Here is an 18,179-nt window from a genome sequence, read left to right as displayed (position 1 = left end):
GTATTTGGCAGATGCCTGTTCTGATTTGATATGGTTATCTGCTAGAGGTATGGCTTCTATGTTGCAGGTAGAAGACTTCTTTAGTTATGAAATTGGTCAGTAGACTCCATATCTAAGACCAATTTGACATAACTATAGTTTTTAAAGGATAGCTTTCGTTTGGGAAAGATCTTGAAAAAATGTCTAAAGCCTGGTGGGACTCCAAGATACTAAGACTTACAGAGGGGCAGGTCTGGAGGTTCATCTCGTCCTCGTCTGGAGAGTACTAGACTTGAAGGCAGTAGCCCCTGTTCCAAGAAACTAGTGGGGTCTAGGTTAATATTCTGTTTACTTTGTCATTCCCAAAAAAGAGGGATTCTTTTCCCATTCTAGATCTGAAACATGCCAACAAATTTATGAAGGTTACTCACATCAGGATGGAAACTTTTTGAAGTCAAAGATTATGGCTCTTTGAGGGGAAGAAATCTTGACCTTTATTTCTCACAGCTGCTTATTGTCACATTCCAGTAAGGGCAGATCATCAGCGTTTGATTTGGTTTGCATTACTATCATGGCATTTTCAGTTGCAAGCCCCACCTTTCAGATTAGCTACAGCTTCCCAGGACTTTTTCAAAGGTGATGGTGGTCATGGCAGCAGCGCTGGCCATTTATCAATCAAGGAAAGCAAGAACTGTCCGCTACCTAGGAAGGAGAATCTCTTCTGACCCGAACAGTAGCTAAATAGAGCTAATGTTACCCATTCATAGGTAACCGGTGAAACCTCTCCTGGAATGCTGTGTTCACATTTTGAAAGGATGTTGAGAAGAGGATTAACAAACAACGTAGGGTCTGCAACATGAGCTGTACACACACACACACAGCTCAATGTGTTCTAGGGAAAAGGGGTTATTGTAGAAAGTCAAGTATCTGGAATGCTTTAGTAAGGTAGAAGAAACTCCAAGGACAAAACTCCCAAACCCAGGGATGAGGAACACTGGTCTCCAGTGTGAAAACTAGGGTAGGTATGGAAGGCAGCTCCTCTATAAACTTAACCCAAAGCAGCACCTGTTTCCCGAGCAGGACATCACAGCTTCCAACTGTCATGTACAGTGTAATCCTTTACCTGGAGAGGAAGATTATGTAGCTTGGTCAGTTCAGAGGGAGCTTCGGGCCCAGAAAGCTATAATTTAAGCAGACCTTGCTGAGAAGGTAAGTACTGCCTCTGTGGAGAGGAACAGAGACCTGCTGTGTGCAGCCTCTGACCCTGGCTTCAGAGCAGTCAGATCCTGGCAAGGGTAAGACACACACTGCAGAACAAGGTCTTCTTAAAAAGACAGCATATACTTCTACACGTAGCCTGAAGCTCTCTCTTCCACACAAGCAGAATAGGCAGCACATTTCAGAATTATAATGTGGTAGAACTGTTTTCTAGTAGCATAGAGTAACTTTGTGTATTATAATTTTGAAAAATATACCAGTATTGAGGCAAGCACAAATCCTGCCCTGCGGCGCCTGCTACTCCAGTACTGAGACACAAGCACACACAATGCACCTCACTCTTGACCTGCAGTACCTGCTGCTGTTCTAGTATGGAGCCCAGATCTAATTTATTTGTGGGGTGTTTGTAAATTATCTGCATCACTGAATGTAGGGTGATTTTATGACTATTTTGCTAAAAAGGCTACTTCTGAGATTCAGAGGAACTGCAAGGGAATACTTTAAAAGTTTTCAAAACTAAAGGGGCCTATGCTTTTTTCCTCCATAGATGCAAAGTGAGAAGAAACCTTTTGGTACATCTGGTCATTAAGTGATAAAAGACCAGTGTCTCTGCTTGGGGTGTGAACTTATGAACTATTAGAACAGGCTGGGGTTTGGGCATTTAATGTTTAAAGCGTGCACTGATAGAGGGTGAGGATGGTTACTTGCTTGTATCGGAGTAGTCCTTACAAACACCTGACTTAGCCCTTTACTCCTGGATTGGCCAGTTCCATGGGGGCTTCGCTTTGTGTTTGCAGTGTTGATGGGCCGTGTTCTTGTGTTGTGCAGGAGTACAGCATTGTGATTGAAAAGCTCTCCAGTGGGGAGTGGGTCCCCTTTGATGGCGATGATATCCAGCTGGAATTTGTCCGCATTGATCCATTTATCAGGACATTCCTTAAGAAAAATGGTGAGTTTCAAATGTTATGATCGCGTTGCTTCATGTGCACCCCTTCGTGCAACCTTTTGTGCCACCTTTTTTGTTTAACTTCTATATTTCTTCTTATTTTGTTTTACCTTTATCCCTTGTTAACAATTTTCCTTGTTATTAATGTTTCAATGTATTTGACAAAGATAACATTTTTCCTACATCTTCTGTTTTAATGTAAACCGGTATGATTTGTATTTTATACAAGAATGTCTGTATATAAAAATTAAAAATAAATGTTGGAGACTGATTAAGAACAGAAAACATGGAAGCTGTACATCTGACGTGACCACACTATTACAGTGTTTGAATACTACAAGATCTGTTTAACTGTAGATCTGGTGGTTTCAGGACCATGAAAGACATACAGCTTCTCTGGCTCCTTGAAAGGCTAACCTTCAAAACTCATTTTCCTAGCGTGTAGCCAGATGGACTCAGGACCAAAGGGTTATGCTCCCCTGCCAACAGATGGAGACAGTCAAATTTCAAAGCTGTCGTCACACTACATATACATAAGCACATACCATACTGGGTCAGACCAAGGGTCCAGTAAGCCCAGCATCCTGTTTCCAACAGTGGCCAATCCAGGCCATAAGAACCTGGCAAGTACCCAAATATTAAAATAGATCCCATGCTACAAATTCCAGTAATAGCAGTGGCTTTTCCCCAAGTCAGCTTGATTAATAGCAGTTTATGGTGGACTTATCCAAACCTTTTTTTAAAACCAGCTACACTAACTGCCTCAACCACACCTTCTGGCAACAAAATCCAGAGCTAATTGTGCATTGAGTGAAAAGAATTTTCTCAGATTTAGTTTTAAATGTGCTACTTGCTAACTTCATGGAGGGCCCCCTAGGTTTTCTATTATCTGAAAGATAATGCATCCACCATCCTTTCCGTGAAGAAATACTTGCTGACGTTGTGCCTGAGAACTTAGATTAGAGTAACTGAGAGCTCCTATTCCTGTCTCTTCCATCCTGCTCTTAGCCAGGTGTAACTGGAGCTTTGTTTCCTAGGTGGCAAATACAGTGTGCAGTTCAAGCTGCCAGACGTGTATGGTGTCTTCCAGTTTAAAGTGGATTACAACAGACTGGGATACACACACCTCTCTTCCTCCACTCAGGTAAATGTTGAACTATCAGAACGTCCTGTTGTGAAATATTTTCCACAGGCATAGCTTGGCAAAGGTGCTGTTAACAATGAGATCTACAGAGATGAATGAAATGTGCCCCGAGGTGTATCTGCAGCTACTGGTGACACGGAGACCTGCATATTGGAGGAAGGGGACAGTCTTTCATTCTCAATATTGTGCATCATGTTTAGGAGCCAGCAGCATCTAATGCAAGTGTTGAAAATGAAATGTACATTTTATTTTGTATTTCTTACATTTTTATAGCACCCATTCAATCAGATTGAGTAGTGTACAATTATAATATACAAAACATAAACATATTAAATAACAGACACAAACACAAAATAGTGTTAATCTCCTGAATGTAAAAGAAAATGATTTTTGGCCCAAAGTTAACATTCTTCTGATCTGCTTACCAAAATCAGAAAGCTTTACGTTACCTTCTAAAGATTAAGTAACAGGTTTAAATCTCTGACATTTTTGGCAGTAAATTACAAAGACTAGGACCAATGTTAGATTTAACTTTATTGAATTCTCAGTAAATATGAACAAATGTAGAGACCATAATCAGACACACATTAGGATGAAATATCCCCTCCTCCTTTCAACAAAACCCCATAGGTTACAATCCCCTCTATACCAGTTCCATTAATAACACAATAAAGTAGATGTACTTCCACATGACCCAGAAAAAGTGTTAGTGCAATAGCGGAAATTGTCAAACCATGACCTTCCCACCCATTCCCTTCAACAATAAACTGTACATATAACCACTACCAATATTTAGTATCAATTTCTCATATTTCAACATTCATTCCCACCATTTTCATGCTAGGCTTGGTGTCCCTTTCCTCTTATCTGTTAGAACTTCCAGTTCCAGAATCCATCCCACGCTGGCTAACCACTCTTTCCATTTACACAGTATCGCCCTCCTTCCCAACAATAAGAACTTCTTAACCAAATGACCTACATTCCCCTCATTAAGATGTTCAGGTAGAAACTTAAAAATATATATTGGGTCATCTGGCACAGAAAGATTGGTGACCCTGCTCCATGATAGTTTGTTTTTGTGTTTGGTTTTTTTTTTTGTTTTTTTTTTTACTTCAGAAGGGGCAGGAGGTATTGGACAGGCATGAAGAATATGGGTTAAACATATAACCTGACCACAGCCCCTCCAACGTTGCTTGGAGGGAACATTGCTCATCGCACTAGAGTGAAGTAGGCTCTCTACAATGTTAGCTGAGATTGAGCACTTCCACTCATTTAGTATAATCTGATCCTAATCCTCCTCCTTCCAGTTACTGCCAATTTTCTTTTTCCTACTTCCTTCTACCTGGGATATTACAAGTTTCCTCTCTCCAAATTCAATTGACCCTCTCCTTGTATTGTCCCCTCTCAAAAATTGCTTTCTCCAACAGAGTTGGCTGCCTCAGGATCTGACCTCCAATATCTTTTATCTAAAACCAGATTCCGCAACTCAGAAAGCGAAAGATTTGTGCAATCCTGACGCTGTCATTTTTCCTTAAACAGGTCCAATCAGAATCTGCCTGCCATAAACAAACAGGAAAAGTTCCTAAGCTGAGAGTAGAAGAGTATATTGTGTATCTTATAGGCCATATACTTAGTAAAGCATCACCAACCAAAACTGGCATATACCTCGCAAATCTCTCTATACCAGGTCTGTTCCAAAAAGATCACTTCTTTGTAGCAATGATGGGACCATAGGGCCTCTGCTTATCCCCAGTGCTCCATGGCTACCCGGGAACACTAGCTCTATCATCCAAAACATCGACTTCAATCCAATGTGGAGCCACCAGAAGTGAGCAGTTCTGAGCTAATAAACGAAAAAGGACTACTAAATAATATTGGAAATTCAGCAAACCTGCTCCCCCCCCTCATATTTGTGCCTTCCTGTTTCTTCAAATGAAACTACTCTCCACCTTGTCCAAGAAAGAAGATGGTATATCCAAGGGGAACAAATATAATAAGCGCGGTAACAGTTAACGTGAACTGCATTTATTCCATCTAACCAACCAATACAGAGATCTCTCCATCTGCGAGCAGCTTCTTAAAGGGGAATATTGGGGCTAAAGTTGACTTAAATGTGCAGCAAGCTAAATGCCTAAATATTGATGCGGTCCTCTTTTACCCGCGATAAAGGACCAGCATAATTTCTTCTTTAGTCCTTCCAGCTGCTCCTGGTGTAATCCCAATACAGTACAGATAGCCACAGTACAATCCAAATTCCCTTCAAACCACTAGAACTCTTGGTAGAGTAGATTCCTAATCAGTTAAATATAGCAGAATATAATCTGCAATCTTCTGCTCTTTATTCTCTGTTGTAATACTTTTAATCAGGACATCTTCCCTTATCACTGCAGCAAGGGTTCAATGACCAGAGCAAATAACAGCAGTGAGAGAGGACAACCTTGTCTCATATCTCTTTCCCACTGAAATTGTTCAGAAACACCATTAACCTTTACTACTGCCCTGGGTTTTCTATACATGGCTTGGATCCATTTCCTGAAATGGGGACCAGTACCTACCTTGCCTACAGCTGCCTCCATGAACCCCCACTCCATACAGCTGAAGGCTTTTTCTGCATCTAAAGCGACCAGTACTGCATCCACCAGACTCCTAAGGACCTCATAAACCACACCTAGTGTCCTCAAAAGATTATCGCTAGATTGTCGTCCGGGAATAAAAACAATTTGATCTAATGTGTTATCTTATATAAGACTCATCCAACCACCTGGCTAATACCTTTGCCAAAATCTTAATATTGGTATTTTATAAGGATACTGGGCGGCAAGAAACACAATTGTCTCTAGCTTTTCCCGGTTTCAATACTGCACTAACACATGCTTCATGTATGGAACCTGCCATCTCACCTGTCTCTAAGGTTTCCGGGAAGACACAAACCAATATCAGGGCCAAGCAGGTCAGCAAATGTTTTCTGAAAACCAGTACTGAAACCATCCAGACCACTTGCTTTTCCAAGCTTGAGATTTTTTATGGAATTCAATGAATTGCATGATCAGAGGCAGCATAGTTTTACCAGCGGTAAATCTTGTCAGACGAATCTGATCAATTTATTTGATTGGGTGACCAGAGTTGGCTCAAGGGAGAGCGCTAGATATAGTGTATTTGGATTTCAGCAAGGTCTTTGACACGGTTCCACACAGAAGACTTATAAATAAATTGTGTGCCCTTGGTATAGATCCTAGCATAACTGACTGAGTTAGAACCTGCTGAGTGGGAGGTGAGAGGGGGTAGTTAATTATATAGTTTTCTCTGAGGAGTGGGTGGCTGTTAGTGGTTTGCCTCAAGAATTGGTCTTTTTCAACATTTTTGTGAGCAACATAATGGAAGGATTATCAGGAAAGGGTTTTTTGGGGTTTTTTTTGCAAATGATACCAAAATCTGTAACTGGGTGGATAGCCTGAAAGGAGAGGAAAACATGAGGCGGGATCTAGCAAAGCTGAGGGATTGGTCTAAGGTTTGGCAGCTAAGATTTAATGCTAAAAAAAAAAAAAAAAAAGAGTAATGCATTTAGGATGCAAAAACCCAAGAGAGATGTACAGTATTGGAAGTGAAATTCTTCTAAGCACAATGGAAGAGTGGATCTGGGGGTAATTGTATCTGATCTTAAGGTGAATAAAGTGATGGTAAAAGCCAGAAAGATGCTTGGCTGCATAGGGAGAGGAATGGTCAGCAGAAAAAGGGAGGTGAATGTTGCCCCTGTATAGGTCCCTGCTGAGACCTCACTTGGAATACTGTGTACAGTTCTGGAGCCCACACCTTCAAAAGGATATAACCAGGATGGAGTCGGTCCACATGTAAGTTGGGGAAAAAAAAAAAAAATGGCATGGGCCCTTTTTGTGTTGATGTGTTAAAGTTTCTTCCAAGCTACAATTTAAAAGAGCAGGAACGGTAAGCAAAATTTCCTGTGAGAGGAGTAGCAGGCATAAGGTTCCAAGCAATACGGACCCGACCCACTACTGGCTTTAAAACCCACAGAGCATTTTCAACTGAATTTGTGGTAAAATTGGGAGCCCGCGGAGGTTAACAAGTGCCGAAGTAATAAGGATCATATAGTTTTAGTTCTAAAAGTAGTAGAATAGGAAATGACAAGTTCCTTTTTCTGAATATAGGATCCTACTTATTTTTTGTGGGCTGGAGGAGGAGGAAGCTGGTTATGGTTCTCGGTCCTATGGGAGCCTACTTCAGCCCTGCTTTCTGCAGGCGCGTTTGAAACCGCCACCTCCCCCCCCCCCCCCTCCAAGCCAGGCTTAAAGCAGTTTGGTTTGGTGCTCGGGACTGATCTGTCTCTTTTTTTTTTTTGTAGGTGTCTGTACGCCCCCTGCAGCACACACAGTATGAGCGCTTCATTCCCTCTGCCTTCCCATACTATGCCAGTGCCTTCTCCATGATGTTTGGTCTCTTCATCTTCAGCATTGTCTTCTTGCACATGAAAGAGAAGGAGAAGTCGGACTGAGGCGCGCAGAGACCTCGTTCTCAGATGGGAGAATGGCAGCTCCGGGGGGAGTCTGTGTGTGAGGGGCACTGATCGGCTGCCTGGGGCCAGATGTATTGTTCTTGCTAAGACTGGGACAGAGAGGTTTGGGAAGCTGGTTGGATTTTTATTTTTTGGTACCTCATAGGGGAAATGTCCATTTGGATTAAAAAAAACACTGAAGCAATTTGGAAGTTCATTAAATAAGATTTGTATGTATTTAAATGTTTCATGAATAATTTGATACCATTTCCACCTTATGGAAAGAAGGATATTGGACCTGAAAGAATTATTTTCTTATTTACTAAATAAAAGCTTTTCCCCTAGTGTGTGGTGTACTTCCAGTGAAGTGGTTGATAGCTAAACAATTATTTGTTAAAATGTGGGCCTTTAAAAACCAAACATCACCCCTGCAAAGTATTCCCGCTGGCTTTCTTACTGGTATCCTTTCTTCACTTTCTCTTTCTTGTACTGAATACAGTTTTCCTCATCACGTGTCTTTATGGCTGGCTTATAGTGTGGTGGCTTTCCTTTGAATTGTCTCTACCATAACAATGTACTGCTGAGTCTTTTGAATCAAAAGGGATCACTTAAAAAAAATGTACATTTCTAGTACCAGGGCTGTATGCAAGTTTCTAATGTACAGACAGGAAAAGGTTGGAATTCTCAAAATGGACAAAGTAAAATTGGTTCTTACCTGCTAATTTTTGTTACTGGAATACCACAAATTAGTCCAGACCCCTGGGTTTTGCCTCCCTGCCAGCAGATGGAGACAGAAGTTTCATTGACCCTGCCAAACCTCAGTATTGACCTGTATCCAAACGAAGATGATAAACACTAACAACTAAACTCCAAAACCCCTCCTCAATGAACAGGAAAAAGGAGAAGTCTCAAAAATTGGAAAACCTTTCCAACAACCACAAAAAAGAGCCACCTTGAATTCCTCAACCATTTTGCATTATATATATATATATATAATGCCCACGCCCTATGCAGTTCCTTTGCATAGGGCGTGGGCAAATTCAAATTTGGAAAGGCCGGAAGCTCCACTGTTTGACTACGGGGGAATGCAGAAACAACCTTTGGAAGAAAGGAGGGTACTGTATGCAAAAAGACCCTAGTCTGAAATATGTAGAAAAGGATCTCTACATGACAAAGCCTGAAGTTCAGAAATTCTTCTGGCTGAACAAATAGCCACCAGAAAAACTACCCTCACAGTTGCCCTCCTCAGTGGTTCAAATGGAGCCTGAAACATACCCCTCAGAACCAAATTTAGGTTCCAAGACAAATAAACCTTGTGCACTAGTGGATGCAAATCTTTAGCTCTGCAAAGAAAACGAATGTGCTGCCAGGGACACTCCCTGCACTTTACTCGGAAGACATCCCAAAGCTGCCACCTGTACTTGAAAAGAGTTAAAGGCTAGACCTTTAACAAATCCCTTCTCCAGAAAAGTCAAAATATGAAACCAAAGCATGAGTTGGCTGCACTCCCTAACTGATACACTGACTCAAAAACCCTCCAAAGCCTCACATAGGCCAAGGATATGGATGGTTATGATATCCTCAGAATAACCCTTCCATCTCAGCTGCTTCCTTTCAAAATCCAAACCACAAGATAGAAGTGAACCACCTGATCAAAAGATATACAACCCTGATGAAGAAACCTCAGCAGATAACCGATCCTTAATGGCCTGTCCACTGCCACATTGACCAGATCTGTGAACCACAGTTGATGTAGCTATTCTGGAGCCACCAGAATCATCCTGGCCAGGATGTTTCTCTGTCCACTGAAGCACCTTGCCCACTAGCAGCCATCGAGGAAACACAAAGAATTCATGGAGGCCAGGGTAGAACCAGAGCATTGATTCCTTCTGGCCCATGCTCCTGTCTGCGACTGCCATTAAGTCCATGTGGGGTATTCACCATTTAACCTGAATGACACATTGCTTCCTCTGCCAGTACCCACTCTCTGGGGTCTAGCCATTTGCAAGCGAGAGAATTTGCTTGGATGTTGTCTACTTCAGCAATGTGAGATGCCACCAGGTGTGACATTGTTCCGCCCAGCAAACAGACTCTTGGTCCTCCTGAGCCACCGCTCGACTCTTGGTTACTCACTATCGGATGATGTAAGCCACCACTGTTACACTGACTGACAGGACCCAAACTAGACAACTGCGTAACTGTGGCAGAAAAGCAAGCAACACGAAATGTACCGCCTGCCATTTCTAACCGATTGATAGACCATGATGTCTCATCCATTGGCCTTGTGCCAACTGACCTTGACCTAAAGCCACCCTCATCCTTTTGACCATTGGCCTTGCGACAACTGACCTTGACATAAAGCCACCCAACCAGAAAAGCTAGCATTGGTAGTTATCACTCATTTTGGGATTTTCAGCTCAACTCTCTGACTCAGATTGGCCCAACCACATCATCATAAGAGACTGGACCTGGTGTCCCCCTTGAGAAGAAGCAGTAAACATTCCTCCACTGACTGATTCCCATGAGAGACAAGGGCCAGACCTAGGATTCTACAGACACTTGCAGATGCCTTTTTTCCCTGAAACTTTGGATGTCTTCATAGGCCATGAATCACAGCAGGCTGAACTAGAGACCATGGTCTCTTATCCCCTGCTAGTTTCCTGGCTAGGTGTGCAGGAGTAGCACAAACTCCAAAAAAAAGTAGAGGAATCCCAGATTCCTCCCCCCAACAGGTCCTCTTCCACCTCAGAGGCTGCCTGCCCTTCTGTGTGGTCCTGCACTGCCAGAGATAATGGAGGTAGGGAATCCCCTGCCTCCCTCGAGGTCTCTGCTGCCACTGAAGCCAAAATGGCTGCTATCCCTGCTCTGATGGGAAAGGCATCAGTGGCAGCTCTCAGTGCTCGTTTGAGTGACCGAGCAGGGCCTTTCTCACCTGAACTGCTTTCTCCTCCAGCGATGCAGTGAGAGCATAATCTGGCCAGAGAAAGATGCGCACATGGCTCCCCCCAGGAGCAACAGCTTTTACCGTGCACTATCGTCTAGCTGATGAGGCCAGAGCTGCGTGTTGTGAGCATCTGCATGCCGAGACCCCTGGCCACTAGTTCTATACTAGCTCAGTAAGTATAGTCCAACTCTGAGAGAGGTAATGGTGGTGGGGCCACTTGCCAATAGTGATCATAACATGATCAAATTTGTATTAATGACTATAAGGGGAAAATTAGTGCTAGAGCTGTAGATTTACTTAACTTTCAAAAGGGAGACTTTGATAAAATGAGGAAAATAGAAAAAACTGACAGGGGCCCTTACAAGGTTAAGAGTTTACAATAGGTGTGGACATTGTTTAAAAATATCATTGTAGAAGTGCAGTCTATATGTATTACATGCATTAAGAAATGGGGAAGGCCAAACAATTGCTAGTATGGTTAAAAGGTGAGGTGAGAGGCTATTTTAGCCAAACTAACTTTCTTCAAAAATTGGATGGCTCACTCTGAAGAAAAAGCATGAGCATTGCCAAGTTAAATGTAAAACACTGATAAGACAGGCTAAGAGAGAATTTGAAAAGAAGTTGGCTGTAAAGGCAAAAACTCATAATAAAAACGTTTTAAACTATATCCAAAGCAGGAAGCCTGCAAGGGAGTCAGTTGGACAGTTAACGTTGGTGTTTAATAATGAGGATGTTGGGGAGATACCCATGAAAATTTGTCTCTGGAATGGATGGTGATTAGATGAACTGAACCAAATCATGAGAACAACTAGAAGATGTAGTAGGCCACATTGACAAAGTGAACAGTAGCAGATTGCCTGGTCCACATGGTATACACCCCAGCGTTCTGAAAGAACTAAAACACAAATGACATTTCAGATCTATTACTAATAATTTATAACCTGTCATTAAAATGGTACCTGAAGACTGTAGGGTGGCCAATGTAACCCTCCAGGGGTGATCCAGGAAACTATAGATTAATGAGCCTGACCTTGGTGCTGAGAAAAATCATGGACACTACTGTAAAGAATAAAATTACAGAACATATACCTAGATGTTTAATGGGGCACAGCCAATATGATTTACCCAAGAGGGAAGTCTTGCCTCATAAATCTGCTACATTTTTTTTGAAGGGGTGAATAAATGTGGATAAAGGTGAGCTGGTACGTAGTGTATTTGGATGTTTAGAAGGTGTTACACAAAGTCCCTCATGACAGGCTTCTAAGAAAATTAAAATATCACAGAATAAGAGGCAATGTCCTTTTGTGGCTTGCAAACTGGTAAAAAAATAGGAAACAGAGTAGGATTAAATGGTCAGTTTTCTCAGTTGAAAAAGGTAAACAAATTAGATGGAAAGGGGTACAAGTGAGGTGATCAAATTTACTGATGGCACACAATTATTCAGAATCGTTAATTCAAAAGTGGATTGTGATAAATTGCAGGATGACCTTGTGAGACTTAAAGATTGGCAACCAAATGGCAGATGAAATGTAATGTGAACAAGTGCAAAGTGATGCATATAGGGAAAAATAACCAATCCTATAGTTACATGTTAGGTTTCATATTAGTTTTTATGCAGGAAAATTGTATAAATGTCATTGTGGGCAAGACATTGAAATCATTGCCTCTGTATAGTGAGGTTAAAAAAGCAAATAATCCCCTAGATTCATTAAAATGCTGTATCACATGCATAATGCCTGTGGTTTTTTTTTAGTAGTATTGCATAGGGATGTGAATCGTTTTTTGACGATTTAAAATATCGTCCGATATATTTTAAATCGTCAAAAATCGTTAGGGCCACGATACAATACCAATTCCCCCGATTTATCGTCAAAAAATCGTAAATCGGGGGAAGGGGGAGGGCAGGAAAACCGGCGCACTAAAACCCCCTAAAACCCACCCCCGACCCTTTAAATTAAATCCCCCACCCTCCCGAACCCCCCCCCCCCAAATGCATTAAATTACCTGGGAGTCCTCCGTAGCGGCGGTCCGTGGCTAAATCGGGGGAAGGGGAGAGCACGAAAACCGGCACACTAGATCGTGAGGTCTTCAGCCGGCGCCATTTTTCAAAATGGCCGCCGCAAAATGGCGGCGGCCATAGACGAAAATGATTCGACGCAAGAGGTCGTTCCGGACCCCCGCTGGACTTTTGGCAAGTCTTGTGGGGGTCAGGAGGCCCCCCCCAAGCTGGCCAAAAGTTCCTGGGGGTCCAGCGGGGGTCAAGGAGCGATTTCCTGCCGCGAATCGTTTTCCGTACGGAAAATGGCGCCGGCAGGAGATCGACTGCAGGAGGTCGTTCAGCGAGGTCCGGAAATCTCGCGAGGGTTCCGGACCTCGCTGAACGACCTCCTGCAGTCGATCTCCTGCCGGCGCCATTTTCCGTACGGAAAACGATTCGCGGCAGGAAATCGCTCCTTGACCCCCGCTGGACCCCCAGGAACTTTTGGCCAGCTTGGGGGGGGCCTCCTGACCCCCACAAGACTTGCCAAAAGTCCAGCGGGGGTCCGGAACGACCTCTTGCGTCGAATCGTTTTCATCTATGGCCGCTGCCATTTTGCGGCGGCCATTTTGAAAAATGGCGCCGGCTGAAGACCTCATGATCTAGTGTGCCGGTTTTCGTGCTCTCCCCCTTCCCCCGATTTAGCCATGCATGGTGCAATAAAGTTTTCGCAGCTCATGAAGTGCCCAGACAGCCTATCTATAAGATCCTCATACGGTATGTGTAGTATTATAGAATTACTTACTACTTTAGAAATAGTGAAGAAGGGGATTAGCACATCTCACATCTTTCAAGTTTGGTACTGTCATAAGGTTGCCTTCGCATACATCATCTTCAATAAAAAGGAAATGGGGTTTACATATGCTAACCAAGTAGCTTCTACTGCCTAGAAGCACAATTAAAAGCTAAACAGACACATTTCTAAAGTGGATAATATTTAAAAAATAAATAGGAATTATCAAGATCCACTATTTACAAACGGGAGGTTAGTAATGCTGAAAACTCTATACACGTTTGGTAGCATTCTAAAAGTACCATATAAGAATATAAGATTTGCCATACTGTCAGATCATCAAGCCTAGTATCTTATTTCCAACAGTGGTCATTCCAGACCACAAGTTCTTGGCAGGATCCGAAAAGGGCACTAGATTAAATACTGTAAATCCCAGAGATTAGCAGTGGATTTCCCCAAACCCATTTTCCAGAAACTTGTCTAAACCTTTTTTAAACTCAGCTGCACTAACATCTTTAACTAGTTTACAGACATATCAATAACCGTCCCGCATTTCTATTTCTATGTTATAAAATAATATGTTGTGTAGAGCATTTATATTTTTTGTTAAAGCGCTTGTGCAGTGACTAGGCAAGGAAAAGGTTAGCGAGGTCCAAACCTATCCAACGTGCAGCTACCGCCTTTAACGCTGCAACGGGCCCAGCACTGCACAGGAAGGCGGAGCTATTCCTATAAAGTTACTTCTTGTCAAAACTACTTGTTTTATTTTTTTTATCGCCGTTTTAAAACGTTGTGCAATGTATTTTCCTTGCGCTTCCCGCCGCTAACCTACGTCTCTTTCGCAGCCAGCAAACTCATGCACTGAGCACAGATCCCGGAAGCGTTGGCAGCCGGAAGAAGACCCACGTGCACGCGACGAGCAGAGGAGACGCAGGGCTTCACGAGGTGCGCACGCGCTCGGATGCAAACTTGGCCCTCTCGCCAGGCGGGGAAGGGTGCAAGCGCGCGCTAGGATGTTGACGCCGTGTTTGGCGGCTGCGCGCACGCGCCTGGCTGCGGTCTTGGCGTCTGCGCGGTGGGTACCGGGTGCGCGCAGGCGCGCCGGTCTCGCACTCCCCCAGTCTTTCGCTTTCTGTCTGTTTGTGTCCCCGGGAGCGGAGGCGCCGCGCGCCCTCCGCCGGCCCAGCCCGCAGTCGCCATGCTGGTCACTGTGTATTGCGTCCGGAGGGACCTGTCCGAGATCACGTTTTCCTTGGAAGTGGACGCTGACTTCGAGCTGCAGAACTTCCGGGCATTGTGCGAGCTGGAGAGCGGGATCCCGGCAGCCGAGAGCCAGGTGAGTCGGGAGAGAGGCCGCTCAGGGAAAGGTCTGGGTATCGCGCGCTGCGGGGAGAGGGTGTTCAGGGTGACAGAGGCACCCGGGTCCTGCAACGACAGAAAACGGTCCGAGATGTGGAAAGATGGACGTCGCTTAGAGAGCAGGGACAGATCTTAAGGCTAGACACTTCTGAGAAGACAGAAACAAACTTCGCCTCACCCCAGACACCTCCGAGAGAGGAGAAACTTTAATTCCAGAGACATTTCTGAGTCTAGCGTCAGCCCTCTCCCCAAGGGATCCTTTCGTGAGGGAGCAGGCGGTGGCCCTCGCCTTCACATTCCTCCCCACAAGGGATCTCTCTTTAAGAGAGCCGGAGTGTCCTTTCTCCCCCCCCAGGGAGGGAGAGCAGTGGTGGTCCTCGCATTCACTTCCCACTCCCACGTCTCTATGGGAGAAAGGGGATGACCCTCATTTCTTAGGGACTCCTCTGACTGTGTTCCATGATGCAGCTTCTGCCTGGTGAGGTGGTGGACCCTGTTTTATTCCCCTACCGGTTATGTTCTACAGAGTTGTCCTGGTAATCTTCCTTCTCTTTTCAGTGTGCATTCTGGGTAGTTGACAGGTGTTATTTGTCTGTCTCTGAGGCTCATGCTGCTTTTCTCTCTCTCTTTTTTTTTTTTTATAGCCCCCAAAATAAATTGTTTTTTGATTTTCTCCCCAGTATATAATTATACATTTATTTGGATTTATTACTCTTTTTTAAAAATATGAAATTCACCTAGAGTGGGCTAGAACATATTAAAATAGCAGTCTAACTGTCAGAGGTGATTAGATCAGCAGGTTGCAAACCAGGGAAGCCAGGGTTCAAATCCTGCTGGCACTCCTTGTGCCCTTGGGTATGTCACTTCACCCGCCATTGCCTCAGGTACAAACAGTAGAAAGCACTGGAAACTTTACTCCACCTCTGACCAGAAGTAAAATTTCCAGCGCTAAGAAAATCTGAGTTAAGCCACTGCACCTCTCTGTTTTGGGGAACATCATTAAATGCTTTCATTTGTATGGGCATTCCATGTGAGGATGCTAAACAGGACCCACAGTTTTACATGCATATTCTTTGTGCACAAAATTTGCATTTGTTCTTAAGTTCTTATGAGCCATGCTTAATGCTCTGTTTTCAGGTTTCTCCAACGTCTCAAATGTACTTTTGCTCTAATTGTTTAAGGTTTTATGTAACGCCCTCCGGTGGCAGTTCTGTTTTTACTGTAAACCGGTGTGATCTGTATACTTTCTTACAGGAATGTCTGTATATAAGAATTCAAAATAAATACATTTATTTATTCATTTGTGTACAAAAAATATGTGCACAGCTCAGTTAAAACTGCACTTTACTGAGTTCACCTTATTGCATTGGCCTTTTAGATTGTGAGCCCTCTATAATCTGCTTTGAAGTGCTTGAAAAGCGGATTATAAATCAAGTAAACAAATTAGCATCTTGACTAAACTTTAAATAAATTCAGACATTTACTAGATTCTAATAACACAGCACAAAATTCACATTCTTAAAAATAAAGAACACCATTGGAAAACAATAGATTGTAACAGCACATTGAAAGGCATTCGAGGTGATTCTAGGCAGTTTCCCCTTGTCAGTTCAGCAGCTCAGCATTAAAGGCTTACATGCTTTCTGAAGTGAGGAGCAGTCATGTATTTTGTGAAGGGAGGGAGTTCCAGAGAGCAGGTGCTCCTCCTGTGAAGGATCGATTGCGTGTATCTGTTCTGTTAATTCTTTTGTCGATGGAGTTGTTATGCATGCTCTGACAGAGGATCTTAAGTCATCTGGTAGCTTGTATAAGGGCAATTCTTTCTCATGTAAATAAATCCGTCTCCTTTTAGAGTCTTAAATATCAGTATCAGTGTTTTAAATTTGTTTCTGTATGAGATAAGTAACCAGTGTAGGACAGGTGTGATTATGGTAGTGTGGTTGCATCCTTTTGGTCAGTTGTGCAGTAGAGTTTTGCGCTATCTGGAGTTTGTGGAGGGCATTATCAGTTAGACTCTTGTACAGTGCATTGTGGAAATCCAGCCATGCAGTAAACTTGGCATGAACAACTGAGTGTAGGATTGTCTTTTCACTGAGCAAATGCAGGCTTCATAGGTTGAATAATTGAAAGTGACAACTCTTTACTGTTGCCTGGATTTGTGGGAGCATGGTGAGTTACAATTCTAGTAAGAACCTGAGTTTTTAGTGAGAGCTCATAGGTGCCAAATGGGATTTTCAGATCAGGGACTTGTCTGTACATGTTTTATATCCTGCGGATCTCTGTTTTGTTGGGATTCAGATGGATTTTGTTGTTGAGTGGCTGTGGGGTGTAATTAGCTTATTTATAGCTATGGATGGGTACCGATTTATCAGTAGCTGGACATTATTATTATTATTTATTGGACTTTATATACTGCTAGTAAAACAAGTTATTCCAGTGGTTTACACAATAAAACATACTTAATATGTGCAAAAGTCTACATAAATGTAAGCTTTTATATCGCAGGTTTAGATCAGCTGTGCTGGTGGTGTGCGGTATATGTTGAATAATACTGGCAATAGTATGAATCATTGGGGGACCTCACAGTTTAAGATCTAGGCTGCTGGCATGATGTCTGAGAAATGTACAGATTGTTGCCTGTCAGACACAAAGGAATTGAACCAAGTTAGGACTTTCCAACTTACATCAGCCTCTGCTAGTCATGATAGTATGACATTGTGGTTTACGGTGTCAAAGGCTACTGAAAGGTCCACTAGCACTTAAACCGCTGCCTGGTTTCTATTGCAATATCTCAGGAGATCATCCAGCAGGGCAACAAGGGTTGTCTCTGTTGTGGATTGATTCCATGATATAATGAAAATATCAGCTATATCATTGCTGCACTAACTAGGAAGAATTAAAATGAAGACAAAATCATGTCAGAGTTGTGCAGCACATGGATTGTTTTCACACATCTATTTTGAAGGGTTGCTGCTTTTCTCTGGTACTTCCTAGCCAAACCATGCTAAATAATTTCTTACTTTGAGTCATTTCACAAGGATTAGTTAATTTTTTGCACAAAAGTATTGCATTCGGTTCTTTGGTGAAAACTTTCACAGAACATGGTTACAGTGTGTGGTGGCAGAGAAGGACCAATTGGCCCATCCATTATATCAACTTCGTCTTTGGTTCTCTACTTCTCTTTTGGTAGGTGAGTGTATAAATTCCTGTAGTTAAACCAAAATCAGTTCTCTGCCCCTCTCCCTCCACTTTTGATGTCTGCTACCTGTGTCTCAGTACTGTTCATAAGCACTGCCTATATATCTGTCCCA

The 18,179-nt window shown here is 43.0% G+C and overlaps 2 protein-coding genes and 1 long non-coding RNA gene across 6 annotated transcripts in view; 2 read left to right on the top strand and 1 right to left on the bottom strand.

Moving 5' to 3' along the window:
* DDOST (dolichyl-diphosphooligosaccharide--protein glycosyltransferase non-catalytic subunit) overlaps positions 1-8,139 on the top strand; it is a 28,121-nt gene extending 19,982 nt beyond the window's left edge. The window contains exons 9-11 of the mRNA XM_029578618.1: positions 2,026-2,146; positions 3,181-3,287; positions 7,645-8,139. Of these exons, the coding sequence (XP_029434478.1) occupies positions 2,026-2,146; positions 3,181-3,287; positions 7,645-7,794 (378 nt within the window). The 3' untranslated portion in view covers positions 7,795-8,139. The remainder of the gene's footprint in view (positions 1-2,025; positions 2,147-3,180; positions 3,288-7,644) is intronic.
* Positions 8,140-13,424: 5,285 nt separating this feature from the next.
* LOC115076557 lies at positions 13,425-14,413 on the bottom strand. Its single transcript, XR_003852794.1, has 2 exons — positions 14,342-14,413; positions 13,425-13,608 (listed from the first exon to the last, which is right to left on the bottom strand). It is a non-coding gene; the product is annotated as an uncharacterized LOC115076557 (long non-coding RNA).
* A 109-nt stretch (positions 14,414-14,522) lies between these two features.
* Positions 14,523-18,179, top strand: part of DDI2 (DNA damage inducible 1 homolog 2) — a 55,271-nt gene continuing 51,614 nt past the window's right edge. For 2 of the 4 annotated variants that reach the window (XM_029578127.1, XM_029578126.1), the window contains exon 1: positions 14,524-14,845. In XM_029578127.1, coding sequence (XP_029433987.1) covers positions 14,708-14,845 — 138 coding nt within the window. In that variant the 5' untranslated portion in view covers positions 14,524-14,707. Of the gene's footprint in view, positions 14,846-18,179 lie in introns of all 4 variants that reach the window. The other 2 variants (XM_029578129.1, XM_029578130.1) reach the window with 2 other exon arrangements.

This window comes from Rhinatrema bivittatum, chromosome 15 (genome assembly GCF_901001135.1).
Source record: "Rhinatrema bivittatum chromosome 15, aRhiBiv1.1, whole genome shotgun sequence".
NCBI lineage: Eukaryota > Metazoa > Chordata > Amphibia > Gymnophiona > Rhinatrematidae > Rhinatrema > Rhinatrema bivittatum.
Note: the sequence above shows the minus strand (reverse complement) of the source record. Positions and strands in the feature narration are given on the sequence as shown.